The sequence below is a fragment of the Pholis gunnellus genome (genome assembly GCF_910591455.1).
Source record: "Pholis gunnellus genome assembly, chromosome: 2".
NCBI lineage: Eukaryota > Metazoa > Chordata > Actinopteri > Perciformes > Pholidae > Pholis > Pholis gunnellus.
This window is the reverse complement of record NC_136536.1, coordinates 11,909,818-11,927,630: the sequence shown is the minus strand read 5'-3', so window position 1 is coordinate 11,927,630 and position 17,813 is coordinate 11,909,818. Positions and strand designations below refer to the sequence as shown.

The window sequence follows — 17,813 nt, the reverse complement described above, 5'->3', positions numbered from 1 at the left end:
ATGCAGGTGGATCGGAGTTGTGTGATTTCCAGCGCGTGGTGTGTGTGTCTCCTTTTACTTTTCTCAACTCTAAGCACCAGGGTCAGTGAGGTGGGAGCCACCCACCAAAGCATCCCTCCGTCCGTGTAAGTAGATGCTAGTTTTACGCATCACTCGAAACTTCCAAGTTTAAAAAAGACCTTGATTAAAAAAATACCCCAGCTGCACAAGTGCCCAAACAATATTTCATGGCTTATTGCGGTTTGTTGTTGAGTAATTTCCGCCGCTGTTTAATGGTGTATTTGTTGAGTGTGATACCTATTTGTTGTATATCAGTAGTTTTGAAGTCAGCCTGTTAATTCTTAATCTTAATTGTGTTCTATTCGTCCATATATTTTACACGTGTTTCTAATTCCTTGCGTGTCTGTGTGTGCTGTGTTTGTGTGGCCGTCTGCAGGGTGAAGCTGTGGGCTTCAGCTTTTGGTGGGGAGATGAAGTCCATCTCGGCAAAGTACTCCGGCTCCCAGCTGCTGCAGAAGGTGAGCGGTTTTATTGTCTGATTTCAACTTCAGGTGTCAAATTGAAAGTACAACCTGTAACCTCAGTATTCTTAGAATTGTATTCAAATGCCCACATGACTAAACTTGAGCAGTGTTTTTTTGTGCAGTTTGACGAAATATTTGAGTAGAGGGGCAGATATTTTCTTTTAAAATGGAGCCTTCTTGTCCCTGAAATATGTTTTTTATTTGAAAAAATATGTTTACACCGTCCTGCAGTGTACCCAGGGACCCACACTGTACTCCAGATATTTTTCTGCCAAGCTGAAATGATGTGACACTGTTGGTAAAGTTACTGTTGATTTAAGAGCTTGTAGAACATTATTGAGAGACTTTTAAAATTGCATTGTGGGTGTGAAAAGGCCAGCTTGTGAGAGGAAATGACTGCTGTTGAGTCATTTTTGAATTGAGAGAAATGTCACTCTTCAGCTCTTAAACTGCAGGATCCATGCTTTTTAGCCACTTGAGAATCTGTAATGCTTGTCGACTAGGTAGGCACAGATTTAAAAGCTTATTCGGAAAATGCACTCTTTAAATGGGTGTCCAATTCACAAGCTCTCTGGCAGATGCATTTGCGCATGGACACACACACTCACACACACACACACACACACACACGCGCACACAGATATACTCTCTGGAAAGCAATTTTTCTTTTGCTAAGCAACTGAATGTTCCTCACATTTCTAACACCCTTTACTCTTTTCGTACCTCTCTGCAGTCTGTTCCCATCCCGCTTCCACTCTGTGACGTTAGTGCAACATTTGAGTGTGATGGAATGCAAATTTCCCTAATGGAGGGTCAGTTGATGAAGCATGAGTTAAAAACTGGCTAATGGATAGCCGGTGGATAAAGGGCCAAGCCGCAGCTAACCTCTCAGCGGGTGCACAGACACAATGTTGTGCTTGGGGCCATCAGTTACAGGGTCCCGTCGGATGCGTAGACCCACTGTGGTGTGTGGCTGCTGTTTGGTGTCACACAGGCCAAACTAGTGATCTGACACAAAAACGTACACATGTACCCTTTACATGAGTGCACACACAGAATGCGCCCTCCCTCCCACACACATACACGCGCACTGCATGTTAACAGTCACATAGAGACATATAGGCCTATAGCGTGGATTTCATCAACTGCTCGGAAGGCGGAGGAGTGGCGTTATCTTGTTGATAGGATAAAAAATGTTCCCCCCTCTCATCTTTTTCTGCCTCCAAAAAAAAGATAACCCTCCCACAGAGTGACGACCTCTTTATGAAATGCAAATGAAGGCCGCAGGGTTAATTGAGCAAAGAAAAGACTGGAGACCTCTTTGTGGGAAAAGTGCATCTTTGACACCAAATGTTGCAAGTATAGTGTTGTTCCCTGTGCCCACTTGCTGGATCTCACAGTATTGTCAGATGTACAAGGTTTATAGATGCATGCTCTCCGTCCTGTACGTTTTCCCTTTTTGTGTGTCCGGTACAGCAGCTCTTGTCCAGGAACGCTCAGGAGGGACCACATGTTTCCCCAAGGGCAAATGCTTTTAAATAGGCAGAAAGAATGAGTGATATACACTGGTGTACATAGAGAGGAGGAGGGTACTGAGGAGAAAAGACCGAGGCGTGTGTGTGTATGTGTGTGTGTGTGTGTGTGTGTTTGTTTCCCCTGGGCAAGGGACAGATAGACTCAGTCTCCCTTCAGTTATATCTCTGACCCTATAGTGTAACAAAACTCCCTTGGAAAGCACCATACCCCCCCCCCCCCCCCCCCCCCCCTCTCTCTCTCTCTCACACACTATGCCTACAACTTAACCTGAATCATGCTGCATAAATAGACAAACACAAGGAATTATTTGAATGTACTGGTGCTTTGCTGAATCTTTTTCGCTGAAACATTAAGAAGGAAAAAAGGTGGGCCAGTAGCTGGGTAGTTCAATTACTATAAGCTGCATCATGACGATGCACAAATGTAATTGTTACAATTTAATCTAAATTTCTGTACAGTAGTTTTAAAGTCTTGCACCAATACTGTGGCCTGTGCTGAATGAGAGATATTCTTAAAAGGTTCAACATAAAACCATGTCATAAATGACTTTCTGAGATCATTTATATAGATGCTTTCAGTAATTTCAGTCAGAATGAAAACAGGTTTGTAGACTCAATTTTGCACAAATTTATGTCTTTAAATAGTCAAGTATTGCATGACTACTAAGTTGTAAAACAATTCACAGAAGGACCAAGAGTACAGAAATTATTGAAATCTAATCATTTGAATATGAAGACAGACATTTGAAATTTTTTTTAATCCAGTTGGACCAGATTTGGCCTTTGATCCAATCCCCCTTCTCCTCTTTCTTCTCCTCTACTGTCCTGAGACCGTTTCCTGTATCCATCGGAAACAGCTCTTCTTTCAAGGTTATACCAGTAGGGCATGTGTGTGTGTGTGTGTGTGGTGTCTGGTGTGTGTGTGTGTGTGTGTCTCTCTCTCTATCTGTCTGTGTGTGTCTGTGTGAGGGTGTGTGTTTGCACTTGTGTTAAAGTCCCTGAAGAAGAACAAGAAGAAGAAGAAAAAAAACGAACACGATCAATAAAGCCCTAAATTTGTTACACAAATCAGACGTTAGCAAATACAACACATGTGCACATTGAACAATGTGTACACATACAAAAGGAAAGAAGACTTTTGTTTGAAACACATTAAACATCTCCCACTGATAGTTAGAATTAGCTCTGTGTGTTTTACCCTCTTCACTGCTATTCTGTCGAAATCTTTAATTTCATGTATCATTGAGCAACCTGTCTATACGAGCCAGCCTGGCTGTGTCTGCGTCTGTGTGTGTGTGTGTGTGTGTGTTGTTGGCTGGACTAGTTTTCACCTCACTGATGTTATGTCTTTCTGGAATCAAAGTAGTGGGACATTATGCCACGCTGAAATAACTTCAAGCCTCTTGGTAATGGAAGATATAAGACAAATGATCATTCTGTGGGATCGCCATAGCGGCTGGCACGTCTGCTTTATATTTTTTTAAAGTATGAGCTGTAGGCAGCAGGCGTACCGTGCTGTATGCCTTTGCAGCGTGTGTGTGTCTTAAATTTGCATACCTACTAAAAGCATGCTCAATCACACATTCACACACACACACACACACACACACACACACACACACACACACACACACACACACACACACACACACACACACACACCGTTTACACAGCAAAAGATCAGAGGATGATAGGAAAAAGTAATGATGTGTGACCAAGAGTATGCTGGAATCGATTTGCCTGGATGGGGAAGACGAGTTTGTGTGTCTGGGTGTGAGAGCATGTATGGTGTGCTATACCGTTCTCCTTTTATTACCAAAGAGCTCGATGCTGCAAGCCACTGACATGTTGACATGCTGACAATATTCTTGAACAATGAGCAAAAGAAGACAAAGTGGAGTGGTTCCTCAAAAAGAAGCGGTAGATGAAAAATATCTATCAGTACAAAAGTCGTCCAGTGAAGTGAAGCACAGCATACGTGTGCTGGGTTTATGGAGTATAGAGAGAAAGACGTCTTGAATTCCATTTTTTTTCTGACTACCCACTACCTTAATAAACTTAACATCATTGTGGGGTATTTCTATAAAATACAATGTTATCGCTGATTGATTCAACAAATCAAAAGGAAATAAACCTTACTTTATAAAAAAGACCGCCTTTAAAATCTGTCCATCAAAATGCATTTGTATAGCTTCCTTCAGTTAGTGCAAAAACATATTTAAAAAAAAGCCTATTTTTGTCCTGATACCAGTTAATTTGGCTTTATTTAATGGACTGCCTGTTTATCTAGAATCTAATAAACCTAAGAGATCAGTTCATTCTGTTATGATTTACACACAACAGCAATTTGTTTTGATCTATTGGAGACTTTACGACAAGACTTGTTTCATAGAAACAAAATGTCATACTACAGAAGGCGCTTTGTCTGTTTTGGAAAATAGATATCTATTTTTGTTTTGAATATGTATTTTAGACACACTAACCAGATTTAAGAGTGTGACTAATTATGTAATTTAGAAGTGGAAATTATTCTGCATCTCAGTTTTTCATGTTCATTTCAAATTAATTACATTTTTGGATGGCAACAGTTTTTTTGGTGTTTTTCTTTTTTTTTTTTGATTTTCCACTCAGTGCTTTAAGTTTTAATTTGATTTAGCATTTTTCATTCCCAAATGTTATGCATTTGTCATACTTCTAAAAAAGAAATCAATGTAGTTTAAGTGCCGTTTATTTCTTACACAAATTGTCCTTTTCCATTTTCTAAAGAAAATGTTTTATTTGTGTTAGCATGTTAAGAAGTAAATGTGATGAACTCAATGCTAAAATAATATCAGTGTTATATTGTGGACCTATAAATCTGTGCATTTTAATTACCAGAGGAGGCCTTTTCCCTCTACAAATACCCACACATTTCATATAGTATAGTTTCTAAGATGATACTGTAATTTTGGTTTCAAATAAATAAGTATAAAATATAAAATGAAGCATTGTAGTATTTCTCCACCACAATTACATTATCGGAGAAGGCTTTTAGACAATCCTGTTGGAGATATATTATGTGACTCATTTGGTAGCTATAGTCAAAAATGCTGGCTTTGGTGCTGTTTACTGTATAAGTTGCTGGTTGAACGTGTTGTGGAAAAAATATGAAACATATAAGAGATTTCACCTAATTGGTGAAACTGAAACCTGAGTTTTAGGCTGCAATTTTTTGGGTCCGTGAATTCAAAATTGTTTGGTCAAACTCCTTTGCTTGTTCTACAGAATCATTTAAAGAGAAGTTATACTTATTTCCCTTTTTGCCCTCTATTTGCCTTTCCTGCCCCATTGATGTCTCTGTGTGTGTGTGTGTGTGTGTGTGTGTGTATGTGTTGTGTGTCTGTACGTGCGTGTGCTGGTGCCAGTCTGCTGCCAAGGGTGGGTGATGGCTGAGATGTTCCAGTGTAACAGTGTGTCAGTGAGGGGGTGACGGCTGCAGATTAGATTTAGCTTTGGGAAAATTGAATAGCTGTCAGGTTTGGTTCAGCACGGCTGGCGATGAGGTGAGTGAAGGGGGTGTGGAGAGGTGTGTACTGATGACTGTCCCTCTTCCCCTAACCTCCCCTAACCCTCCCATTTCTTCTCTTGCTTCTTTCCCCCGCCCACTCTTTATTCTCATTGACCAAAGCATGATCTTGCTAAATTTGATTCCGTCACTGTTCGTAGAGCGTGAGGGAAGACAGAGGTGTGTGTGTGTGTGTGTGTGTGTGTGTGTGTGTGTGTGTGTAAGAGAATAAAAAGAGTGAAGAAAGACGGAGGAATGCCGTGTCCCAGAGTTAATTACAGCGTTAGCAGGCGAGACTGCAGCCTGTGCTGCTATTCTTTCATGTCCTAGCAGGCCAGCTTTAGCCAACACAGCCACTCACTCATACTGTAATTAGTGCTTTGTTGGTGAGAAAGCATGAGAAAAGCCTCTGTAAATCAAACGCCCTGCCTTTACTCTAGAGAGGTCAGGAGCAAGGGAGCGAGGCCCTTTGCTACCGGATTAAAGAACTTCAATTTTTAAAGAGCACGACTGCTGACGCTGTGTGTGGGGGCTTAAAAAAAATCAAGTGCCTTTTGATGACTTGTTGTGCGGTTTACCTATTTGCTTTATCCCCAATCTTTCTGACTAAGTTAATTTGCGTTAGAAGTGTTTGATTTATTAGGTCATTTGCAAGGAAGTCGATTTTTCTTCCCAGTTCCTGAAGATTTTGCAGAACATCCACATGCACACGGAGTGTTTTTCGCACAGTGTAACACCTTGTGCTCTGTGCTCTTAGGATGATGAATTTGAACACTGAGGATACATATCCTCTGTCATCTGTCATTGGCTGTTCAGGTCTGACATTGCCTCTGTTGCCCTGCAGATAAAGAGCATCTCGCCGTGGCTACACCGGACATTAACTGACGCACACGAGTATGCAAGCACACACACACTCTCACAGATTTCTGTAATTATGACAGATTGTTGTGCTCCGGAATGGATTGCATGCAGAGAGTAAACACGAAAGCGAAACCTGGTAAAGGGGCGGGACGAGTACTATTTAGCACATTAACGTGTGCGACATGTGTGAAGGACTGTCTGTGACTTGCTGCCCACATCCATCATCCTGCCGGTTGTTTGGGTCCACACTGTGTGCTGTAGGTAAAGATGGCCCGTATTGGGCATCCGACCCATTACAGCTGCTCCATCAATCACAAGTACCTCCTTATATGTCTTAAACCTCTGCATGCTCAGATAATTTGGCTTTATACATTATGGACTAGTACCCCAGCTCTTTCTTTCTTATTTTCCCTCACTTTGTCTCTTTGTTACCTTCAATATTTCTGTCAACTCTCCCTCCATCAACATTTTCACCCATGTCTTGTTGTGTCCCTGTGCCTTCCGCAGTTATTTTTCTCTCTTTCTCCCCTTCTCTCTCTCGCACTTTCTCTCCCCCCTCTCCCTCCATCCCCTTGCTTTAATAATGGATAGGATGCAGCTACGGCACTAAAGAATACATGGTAGGGGATCTTGGGACACGCCAGTGTTTGCAGCAAGTGTTGGTGCACGCGCTTGAAAAACTAGTTCCGCTGGCCCAGCACTATGTCGTGCACTCGCTGCACTCTCTGGCGTCCTCAATATGTGTCCCAAGTCACCCCCCCTCTAATTCTGCATCGCCTCTGCCAACATACACACACGCACACACTCACACAAACAAACACTTCTTTGACTGTACTTTATGGAGCCTCACACTGCGCCCCATTTGCACAACACTTCTCATGGACTGTGAGAGTGCTGCCAAATCCAGCTCAGTGGAACAGCAGTAGCCCCTCCTCCTGATGACCTTCACCTGCACTTGCTGTCATCTCACCCAAACACACACTTGCCAACACAGGGTCGAAGAATACAATTATGTATACCCAAAGTTTAAAAAAAACTACTAACCTACAATGTCGGGCAATATTGAGTAGACATGCCGTATATATGTAAAATTAATTTGTTAATAAAGGGGGTCGTATCAAAATCAAGACTCTTATTCAGCAGATCTGACGCGAAACTAAGTTCAATGAGATGTCGGAGTAATTCTCCCATGTAGACCGTGCGGCTATTTTGGGCGGATTTGTGTAAAGTGTTTTAGATTACTTTTAAGGGTTTATGATTCACAATGTTTTGTAACGCACAAATGAGGAAGGCACGAGAAGAGGGTCTGTGATACGCCAACAAAGACGCCACTGAAAAGAAGCTATGCCAAAGTCTCATCCCGGCATCGGGCAGTACTATAGAGGGAGGCTAAATAACAGACATGAAAATATCCAAATAATGCGTCATTAGAAGGCATATGTATTTGCTGGAAATGCATTGATACATCATTTAGTAACATTTTTTGAGCCTTATAACTCATAGCAGGGTCAATGTTGTCTGTAGCGGTCTTAATTGTAAATATAAGTCCTCGGTATCGCCACAGAGCTGACAAAGCCTTGACAACGGCTTCTTAATCAAGAAACCTCTGTTTCACGTTACGATGCCAGATGAATCAGTCGACTCGAAACACGATGTATTGGCCAGATTCAAAGGTCTGGACCCAGGCAACACTGAAGAATCTCTTCTTAAAACTCAACTTAACTCTATTCGTGGGTGTTTATTTTAGTTTCCTTTTGTGTCTCCTTTACATACCATGTGGGTAAAATGCCTGTGCTGGCTAATATGCAGATGACATTGTGGTAATGCTGAGTAAGTGGCAATGATTACTTCGACACAATAATCGATATGGATCAATGCTGAGCCGTATTGATTACATGGTGTTCACGTGCGGTAAGAAAGTAAGCAGTCCACATTTAATCCATAGAGAGACATTTTTGCCAACCCATACATTCTTTTTTATGTCAACTACATGGAATGTTTTCAGTGTTTTGGTCCTCAGTTTGGCCTTTGACTTTACCAATGGTTACAGCGTGGTAAAGGTCAATTTAATGCTGGTCATGCTTTAGGTGTGTGGTGACTAAGTATTTGTTATCCAGTGGTCTTCTTAACCATTTGGTGAAGCACATTGTGAGCTGTGACACCTTGCTAGAGTTGTACTTAACTTGACCTGTTGGTGCCATCTCAAGCACTCGGTTGAAGTATGTTAGGGTTAAGGCTACAAAGGATCCGTCTCGTGTAAAACTCTTGCGAGACTTTGTATACGTGGCTGCAAATGGATTTTGGAACCTGTTAAGTTAATTTGGACACTGATCAACTATGGCTGCCAAAAATTCAAAAATAGCCTGCTGTTTTTGGCTAACAGCGATAAATCCTGTGTGATATTGACTGGAAATGCAGCTCCATAGAAAATCTATGAACTTTTCACTGGACAATCAGTATAAAGGCAGGTTTCCATTAGTTGCTGTGGAGGCGGTATGGTTGATAATGCCATTCAATATTCATTCAGTCAGTTGCAAAGTAGGCATCTGGAACCCAAAAGTGATAATGAAAGATTTTCCACTGTCTGTACAATATGCTGATGACAATCAGACTTTGATTAGTCCTGCTGGGTCGCAATAGTACAAGCAGTCGTCATGTGGTGTGTAGAATGATATTTACTTTCACGGGAGAGAAACTGACCTCTATTTAAATGCCACAGCATTTGTTAACACTGATGCTGATCACATGCATTCCCACAATGCTTCCTTATTTTCAAATAGTCACAGAGAGAGAGAGAGAGAGAGAGAGAGAGAGAGATTATTATTTGTTCTTATTCTATTTTATTTAGAAACTGAGAAACAAACCTAATGTTGAAAAAATTACAATTATCCAATGTATTGCTGTCTGACTTTTCAAACCCCCAAATATTGATAGCAGTTTCGGCTGCAAATATCCAGCATCATTCAGCCTCATAATTGATCATATTTATGTAGTGTGTTTATGCTTGTGATGTTTATGTTCTTTAACGTATTTCATTATAAACGGTACATCAGTTTTAGTGTATATATTATGTTCTACATTTATTGAAAATTGTTTATTGTATTCGTATATTCAGTTAACTTTGTCGTGTCTACTAATGCATTTCTTTGCGCTTCTCAAAAGCATTCTTCTCCTCTATAGGTGGGACATTTATTTCCCCCATTTCTTTGTGAGGCCTTCGAAGCAATCTCAAATAAAACTGCAGTCCAAAAAGTACAACTTCCCATAATAAATATTACCTTAATACATCCACCACAATGTTTTGCTCTCTCCTTTCACTTTCGCGCTGGCTGCTGCTAGAATCAATTTGAGACTGTGAGAATGTATGGAATGGAATAGGGAAGCAGCAAGCCGCACTATACGTGCTGCAAAGCATGAAAGATGTTTTCCACGACTTTGCTGAAACCAACTGAATGCAGGCAACTACAGATAGACTGTGGACTATTTATCAGATCTATGTGAACTAGATTAGACCTGCTCTTGGTGCTATTATGTTTTTTGGTGAAGTGACTTATGGCTGTATGAAATAAAAAGTGGAGTGGAGACTGGAGAGAGGGTACTTCCTATACTATACTATAGGCTGCCTGTGCTTTATATATGTACATTATTTTAGTGTCGATGTGTTCCCATGCTGGCATACATTATGTCAGCCTCAGACGTTAAGGGGGGGGGGGGGCACACCATGATGGCAAGGCATGTGAGGACATTGAAATATGGCGGTCATTAGAGAGAGCAGGGATTTGGCACCCACTCTGTGGGGCAATGGTGCATGCCCAACAGACACAGTGCACCCTGGGACAATCTCCTGAACGTCGGTACCAGCTATATGCCATAAGGCCTTGTGTGTGTGTGTGTGTGTGTGTGTGTGTTAGTGTACAGCTGTTATTCCACTGTTCCTCTTGATAGCCCTCAGGCAGCCTTTAAACACGGCCACTGCAAAAGCACTTAGACACACAAACACACACACACACACACACACACACACACTCCGGAGCTGCAGGTGGGTGAATTGTGTCGAGGAGTGAAATGGGTGATGTGTGTAACTGGTTTCAGTTATGCTGAAATAAAAAAGAGCAACATGGCTTGTATTTGGTCAAATATCAGTCGGATGGTTTTGTAAAGTAACGAGTGCTATTATTTGAATTCAAACGTGTAGGGAAGGCTACTGCCTGAATGCTAATAGCATTGTTGGAGCATTGTAGTTATTGTTCTGTGGTCACTCTCCGAGTTAGTGGCAGGATCGGACTGCTAGTTTATTGGACCATTAGAAAAACAAAAGAGCCACACCACACAGAATCCCTGCCCCTAGAACATTTGTCCATTAACCGTAATGACGAAGATCAGAAAAACTGCAAAGCAAAAAGGAAAATTATATGAAACACAAACCAAAAGATTCAAAATGATTTTTGATGCAAATTACATTTATTGGCATTTCATTGTGTAATTCTTTTAAAACTTTGGAATGATAGTAACTTTGGGTTGCAGTCTTTGTTTGCATTCCCAAATATAATTTCTGAGAGATAAAAAATAAATAAATCGTATTTTCATATTTAGTTATGTAGTATGAATGTTACCCAACATGTTGAAGGAAAACCAGCGTGGTTGATTTGTTGGTTTGTCGGTTGTTATACCTTTTTGGTCCTGACTGAAACATCTTAACATCTATATGAAAGGTTGTGATCCCCAAAGGATGACGCCTACTGACTTCAGTGACCCACTGACTTTTCTCATAATGCCACCACGAGAATGACATTTTTTGGTGGTATTAAGTAAAATATCTCAACATCGCAAATACCTTGGAATTTTAAACTTTGTTTTGCGTTCATGCCCCCTTAAAGTAAATACATTTCCACTTTGTGTTTAGTGCTAATAAGCAAATATTACCAAGCACATGCTAAACTAAGATGGTGATCACAATATACATTATACCTGCTAAACATCAGCATGTAAGCGTTGCATGTTAGCATGCTGATGTTAGCATTTTACGTCTAAGTTGTCCACTGTGCTGAAGTACAGCCTCACAGATCCAGCGTGGTCTTTGGGGGAAGTCTGCTCAAGTCTCAAGAGCAAGTCTCAAGTCCATGAGGTCAAATGTAAATTAAGTCGCAGGTCCCCACACAAAAATCAAGTCAAGGTGTCATTTGGGAATGATTGCTGCATGACCATTAACATGACCCGAGCTTTAAAATATTCCTTATATGATACAGTAATTGTGTTTTTCTGCTGCAGTATTTGTAATCTTTATCTACAGATTCTGCATTCACATGTAGAATCTGTAGGCAAAGGGATATTATTTTAGCATCGGAAGCGTTCTGGCTTTCGTTTGTATAGTTCGATTATATTGACCGATATAGTTGGAGCAGGCTGTGGTTGAATGCAGGTTCCAAATCTTGGGCAAATAATTGGGTAAAACCCTGTCTGACTCGAGTCCAAGTTGTAGGTCTTAATCTACAGCATTTGTTTTTATTGTAATTGAACAAACAGTCTTTAATATGTTCACACCAAACATTTGGGGATAGTTTGTTCATTGAACTCTCCTGAGATAATGACGGTTATTGCTGCTATTGATGACTCCACGCTAAGTTCAACAGTTTAGTTGCAAATTAAACTATTAACTGTTTTCAACAGTCAATTCTGTTTTCAGCTGTTCTACTGATATCATATTTACAGCTGCTGTCGCTGCTGTCAGCCCACTGAAGAAAAGGACACCAGCATGTACCAGTGATGATAAAGAAAGACTTGTAGGATCATTATTTAGCTGTTGTCATCTGTCTAGACGTAACAGCGCGTTAATCAATCAAAAGCAAAGAGATACAATATTTGGAACATTGTCATTAAACCAGACACAAGGCAGGATTCGGTTATCTTTCATTGGAATCAGCCTCCAAATTAATTAAGTTGTTTTAAGTGATTCATTGCATTCAACTGGCAAAGTAAAATGAGGGGACAGTTTAGAATGTTTACTGTATGTGGTCAACTCTGTATGTATCTTCAGATGTAACTCAGCAGAAATGAAAATCAAAACTAGTTGATGCCCCCCAGCACTTTATTGTACACATTAACCCGCTGCATGTGCAATACCTTTTTAGTATTCATGTTCTTCTATTATGTGTTTGTATCCTGCTTGTTTTTATCTTAATGTCTTTTTTGTTTGTTTTATCTTGCTCACTTGCTGCTGGTCACTGTAAGTTAACAAATGCAATTTTGTTGTATGCCTACAATGACAATTAAGTGTCTTGAATCTTGTTTTACAAGAAAAGAAAACTTAGACCAGGACGCCTACTGCCAAGTGATAGTCAAACCACGATCTGGTTTCCTGGTTATGCTTTTTCAGCCTTTGTCAGTCTGACCGCGTAGATGTCCAGCAGCCAGCAACAGACCACAATGAAGCTTTTCCCAGCTCACTTCTATGGCACAGTCTATTTCCTATCAAGAGCTGACCTCTTCTCACTGTATGATTGAGTGGTCTGTCAAAGCTGTGTGTGTGCGTGTGTGTGCGTGTGTGTGCGTGTACATTTGTTCTCATAATCCTCCCCACTCATTCACAGCACATTGATCTTACTTTAAGACATCTCTGCGTTATGATCAATATTATATTCATCCTCACTGATAGATTTTGCATTATGGTGAATGGAGCAGCAATTAAGGTGTGGCCAGTCAGGCAAGACAAGTTTATGATCCCATGAGTTTTATTAGTGTTTAAATATGTTTTATATCTTTGTGAGAAGTATTTACAGTCAGTGTTTGATTTACATATTGTCTGTGTTATGTCTGTGTTGGTGTGTGTGAGTGTGTGTTTTACTATCCGCGGGGAGTGTCTTTGTGCCACCAGATACGCGACTCAGGCCAACATGCTTTTGAGGCAGGGAGGACAAGCGTGAAATTAATTGTTCCACTTCATCTCCGGCCAGCGCTTTTCTTTTAAAGGGAACAATTTGTCGGCTGGCATACAAGGGATATATGAAAGGAGGAGGGCACAGCAACGATTTGGCGTTCCCTGGAGATCCTGTGATCCAGCACTGATTTCCTGCTGTGGATTTGGGCTGGCGCTCCTGTCTGCTCAAGTAACAGACTTGGAGTGTTTGGAGTGAATGCAACATCAGTCAAAGTGCAATTGTTTCAGACAGTCCCTCAAACCTCACTCTGTGTTTTTCCCCTGGTTGCTGCACATATAGTCGCACACTCAGTGGTGACACTGTGGCAGAAAGCAGAATTAACTTTTAACCTTGTGATGCCTGTGGGTCCTACCTCTTCTTGCTTTTTCCACTCACCTCCTCTCTCCTCGTCTCTACACCGCCGCTCCCCTCCTCAACCCCGAGCCATGTTGGCTGTAATTACAAACATGGCTTTGGGGAGTCAGTAGTCCTTCATAGGAAATGATGAAACTGCAAGACGTTTCTTCTCCTCATCATGTTTTAGGAGAATATGTGCTCTCGCACTGTCGGCATAAGGTTGTAGCTTGCATTAATGGACACATGGAGACACAACTTTAACTACTTACTTATCTTTTGTATGTAAAATCTTGCAAATGAACTGCAGTTTTAACTAGCTGATAAATGCAGTGTTGTAAAAAGCACATTTCCTTCTGAAATGTAGTGTTATAAGCGTGACATATTCGTGTCATTTTAGTCAAAAAATATCATCATTATTCTACTGGTAGAAAGATTGTGATTTTAATGAAGTACAGCTATTGGAATCTTACCGCTGGTGGCAAATATTGCTTTGCAGCATTGTTTTATTGTTTTAATGTATTTTATTTAATATTCCAAAACATTGTGATTTGCAGCAACACCATGATTTACAAAACTTTACTCAGTAACATATGAACGACATTGATATTGATCTGCTGATCTGCTGCTGAGTGTCCATTTATGGATGAATGAAAGAAAGAAGAAGACATTTTGTTTCGATAAGTGCTAAAACGAGTGATGGGGAGTCCCTGATACAATTATTTTCTTCCTGTTTTCTCCCTGTTTTCATGTTTTCCTCCATTGTTATTGATCCATTGTTATTGATCATCAGTATCTTGAAGTAGTGACTTTCAATCGAAGGTTTTTACAAACACACTTGACTTGTGTGACACATGTGAATCTTTTTGATCATTTCAGGGGGCCTCAGTACATCATCTGTAAAGTAGACTTAATGGTCTCTTTGTCCCTGTGTAGTCTCTTCTTGTGTCCTCAAGCACACAGACATTCACACGCGAACACACACACACACACACACACACACACACACACATTCAGAGGCTTTTCTGAGCCGTGTCTCTTTTGTTCATCAAAACAGACTCATCTAGTTGTAGTCAGAGAAGCTGGCAGAAGCAAACAACACAGACGGGGCTGCTTTTTGTGAATGAAAACGATACAACACAGCTTGAATCAGACTGGATAGAATAGCACATAGACTTGTAATTCAGGGTAGTATGCTCGTCGTCTTGGCACATACTTCTGCCTCTCCTTGTCTGCCGTGAATGTACAGCTTTGTTTAGTGGGCCAGAGAGACAGGAAACATCTATGCAAAGACACTGTTTATTTTTGTGCTTTTACATTTACTTTTAGGTGTAAATTATGTTTTTTTTAAATTCATTAATTAATACGTTTTTATGTCTGTGCGCACACACATACACACACACACACACACACACACACACACACACACACGGAGAGAGATTCAAACAGCTGTGAGCTTGTGTGAGAGTGGGCCACGGTAAAGTGGGCTCTGGTGACGCGTAAAATGAGCTGGGATTTGGGGAATTGAAGTTCAGTCTTAGTGTGAAATGAAGTTCTTCCCCTTCATTAATCACTTTATTATCAAACCCCAAGGAATTGACATACATATATGAAAACACGTGATATTATGTCATTCACACATTATGGTGAATGACGAAAAACGTGCTTTTACGCCGGTATTCTGCCATCTGCTTCTGCATATTATCTTCTGGAGCGACTGTGTACTTACTGGATCATTTATTGAGTTGTGTATGCATGTGGGTGGGTGCGTGTGTGCACACGCAGGCTTGCACATGTCTCTGTTTCTGTGTGCTAAAGTGCAGCCTGGATATGGCGATGGTAGCCTCTGATTGTTGTCCTAGAGTCAGAGCACTGTGCAGGAGAGAGATTAGCAGCATCAGCTCGTTCATGTGATGCGGCACAGCAGAGGGGTGAGGGGGGGAGAGAAAGAGACGGATTGAGTTACCACAGACCATACAATATGTGTCACCACTGCTTGTCTTCAACACAGTTGAAAGGACTTTTTGCAATGGACACATTATGCAGCCTTAGCAGCCTGATATAAGTCTTTCAAGGCGAAAAGTAAAATGTGTGACTGGGCTGTAGTTTCATACATGGGCAGACAGTTATTTTGGCATAGAAGCACCGTATGGTACTCAAGTGACAACGACTGGAGGGCAGCTTCAAAGAGTGACTGTATATACTGTACAACACACTATGCCTCACCCTCCTAAGCTGTCAATCATTTAGCGTGGTTGATTACACTATTGCTAACTAGCTGAAAAAGAATAAAACAATCATCCATACAACAGTGAACAGTAAAGTTTCAGCTGGAGGCTGCCCCAACCAGTCATTTCGCCTGTATTTGCAATGCCAAATGGACTCCGATATAGAGGATTTATACAATGGAGATGAATGGAATGGAGTTTGTGGTGCTCATGGTATCCAATGTGTCTTTGCAAGATTTATTTTTTATTTTTAGAAAGACATATTGCTGTTGAGTTTGTAATGTGTCCATTAATGCAATGTCATTTTGCTGTGACCATCACCAATCAAAGTCTTTTCACCATTGCATAGAGGTGCCAGCAGTAATATCAGAGGTGGAAATGTCAAGGGCTAGGCAAAAAAAAATGTTTTCTGTAATTTGTAGAACCGATCCTTATATGAACAATTTACAACCCCATATTGTAGCAGCTAAGCCGGCTGGTAAAATGTTTTGAAAGCACTGTTAAAATATGGAACCACATCATTGTTTGCTGTGTAGTTTGAGCTGAAGCCCAGGACATATTATAGGTTAGCGCTGCAGAATCCTCCCTGGTGAAATGAGTACATGCGACTGGTAAATCAGGCCACTATCCAGGTGCGCAAACCAGCAAATAGAACAATCCTCAGGGAAAAGGGAAAGGAACATTATTTTGTGCTCAACAGCAAGTCAGGCCAAAACATACAATTCCTGGAAGATAGTGTCACTGCTCAGCAGGAGATGAGCAGCTAGAAGACATGAACAGTTACTCCAGCCCAGTGTTACATCCCAATACAAGCCACCTCCTCCAAAGCAGAAAAGTCCCAAGACTTGTGTGGTACTTCTCAGGTGACAAGGACTAAATGTTTCCTGAGGAAAATGAAATAAATTAAAATAATTTACATAAAGCAACTCTACATGTTGTAGGTTTATATATTAGTATAATATTTGACCTTAAGTTGCCAATGAAGCCCGTTGAAGAAGCTTTCCTGTCCCCTCTCCTGGGAAATGGTGGTTCTGGATGTATGTCAGTTGGCTTTCCTGTGATGTTGATGTGATGTGAAGAGGCTAGCTTCAGGCTAATTAGGCCTGGTTTGCTCTGGCCTGCCTGACTGAACATAGCGCTGCAGACAGCCTGTGGTCATCTGAACCCTCTTCGCCTCTCACAGACCACACAAACGTGATTGCAAACACATAAACACTCCGGCTCAGGGCATGGGAACTCGTTGCTTTCCTTATGCCTCGGTGAAGTGTGTAAAATCTGTCAGTTCTGGGCCAGTTTCATGGACAAGGATTTAGTGGAGCTGCAGACAAAAATATACTGATTTCAAAAGAAAAGACTTAAGAACTGTGTTTCGGGAGGATTTTTAGCAATGAAGTCAGCCAGTCATTTTTATAATTAGCAAAGGAAGTGGGTGCAGAGAAGAAGATGGATGAAAGAGGAAAGCAGCAGATATACCAACTATAGAGAAGCTGCAGGGATCAAGTAAAGGGAGAATGGACAAAGAGAAAATTGGTGAAGAGACCAGTCAAGCCAGTTCAGGTTTGAGCCGCCGCTGACCTGTCAGCTTTAACAACCCACCACTACCAGCCAGGAACCAGGATTGGCTTTAAACCTGGATTTTCTGCTCCTCCAACACACAGCAGTTGTCAGTCATCAGTGGGATTATCGCTCTGATTTTCATACGGTTACGGTCGCTGTAATTCGGCTTCTGAGTCATCAGCCCGTCACTTTGATTGGCTACAGAATATGTTACTCGAGGCTGCAATTAATAAGCAGTGCTGTTGGGTGAGGGACACAAGTTTATTTGAGAACATGTGAAACTTGTGGTTGTGGGG

General features: G+C 41.1%; 1 protein-coding gene across 1 annotated transcript in view; it reads left to right on the top strand.

Annotated features, from left to right (window-relative positions):
* cacna2d3a (calcium channel, voltage-dependent, alpha 2/delta subunit 3a) overlaps positions 1-17,813 on the top strand; it is a gene marked incomplete at both ends in the record, with an annotated part of 101,591 nt that continues 83,778 nt past the window's right edge. The window contains 2 exons of the mRNA XM_079168214.1: positions 1-125; positions 437-518. Coding sequence (XP_079024340.1) covers positions 1-125; positions 437-518 — 207 coding nt within the window. The remainder of the gene's footprint in view (positions 126-436; positions 519-17,813) is intronic.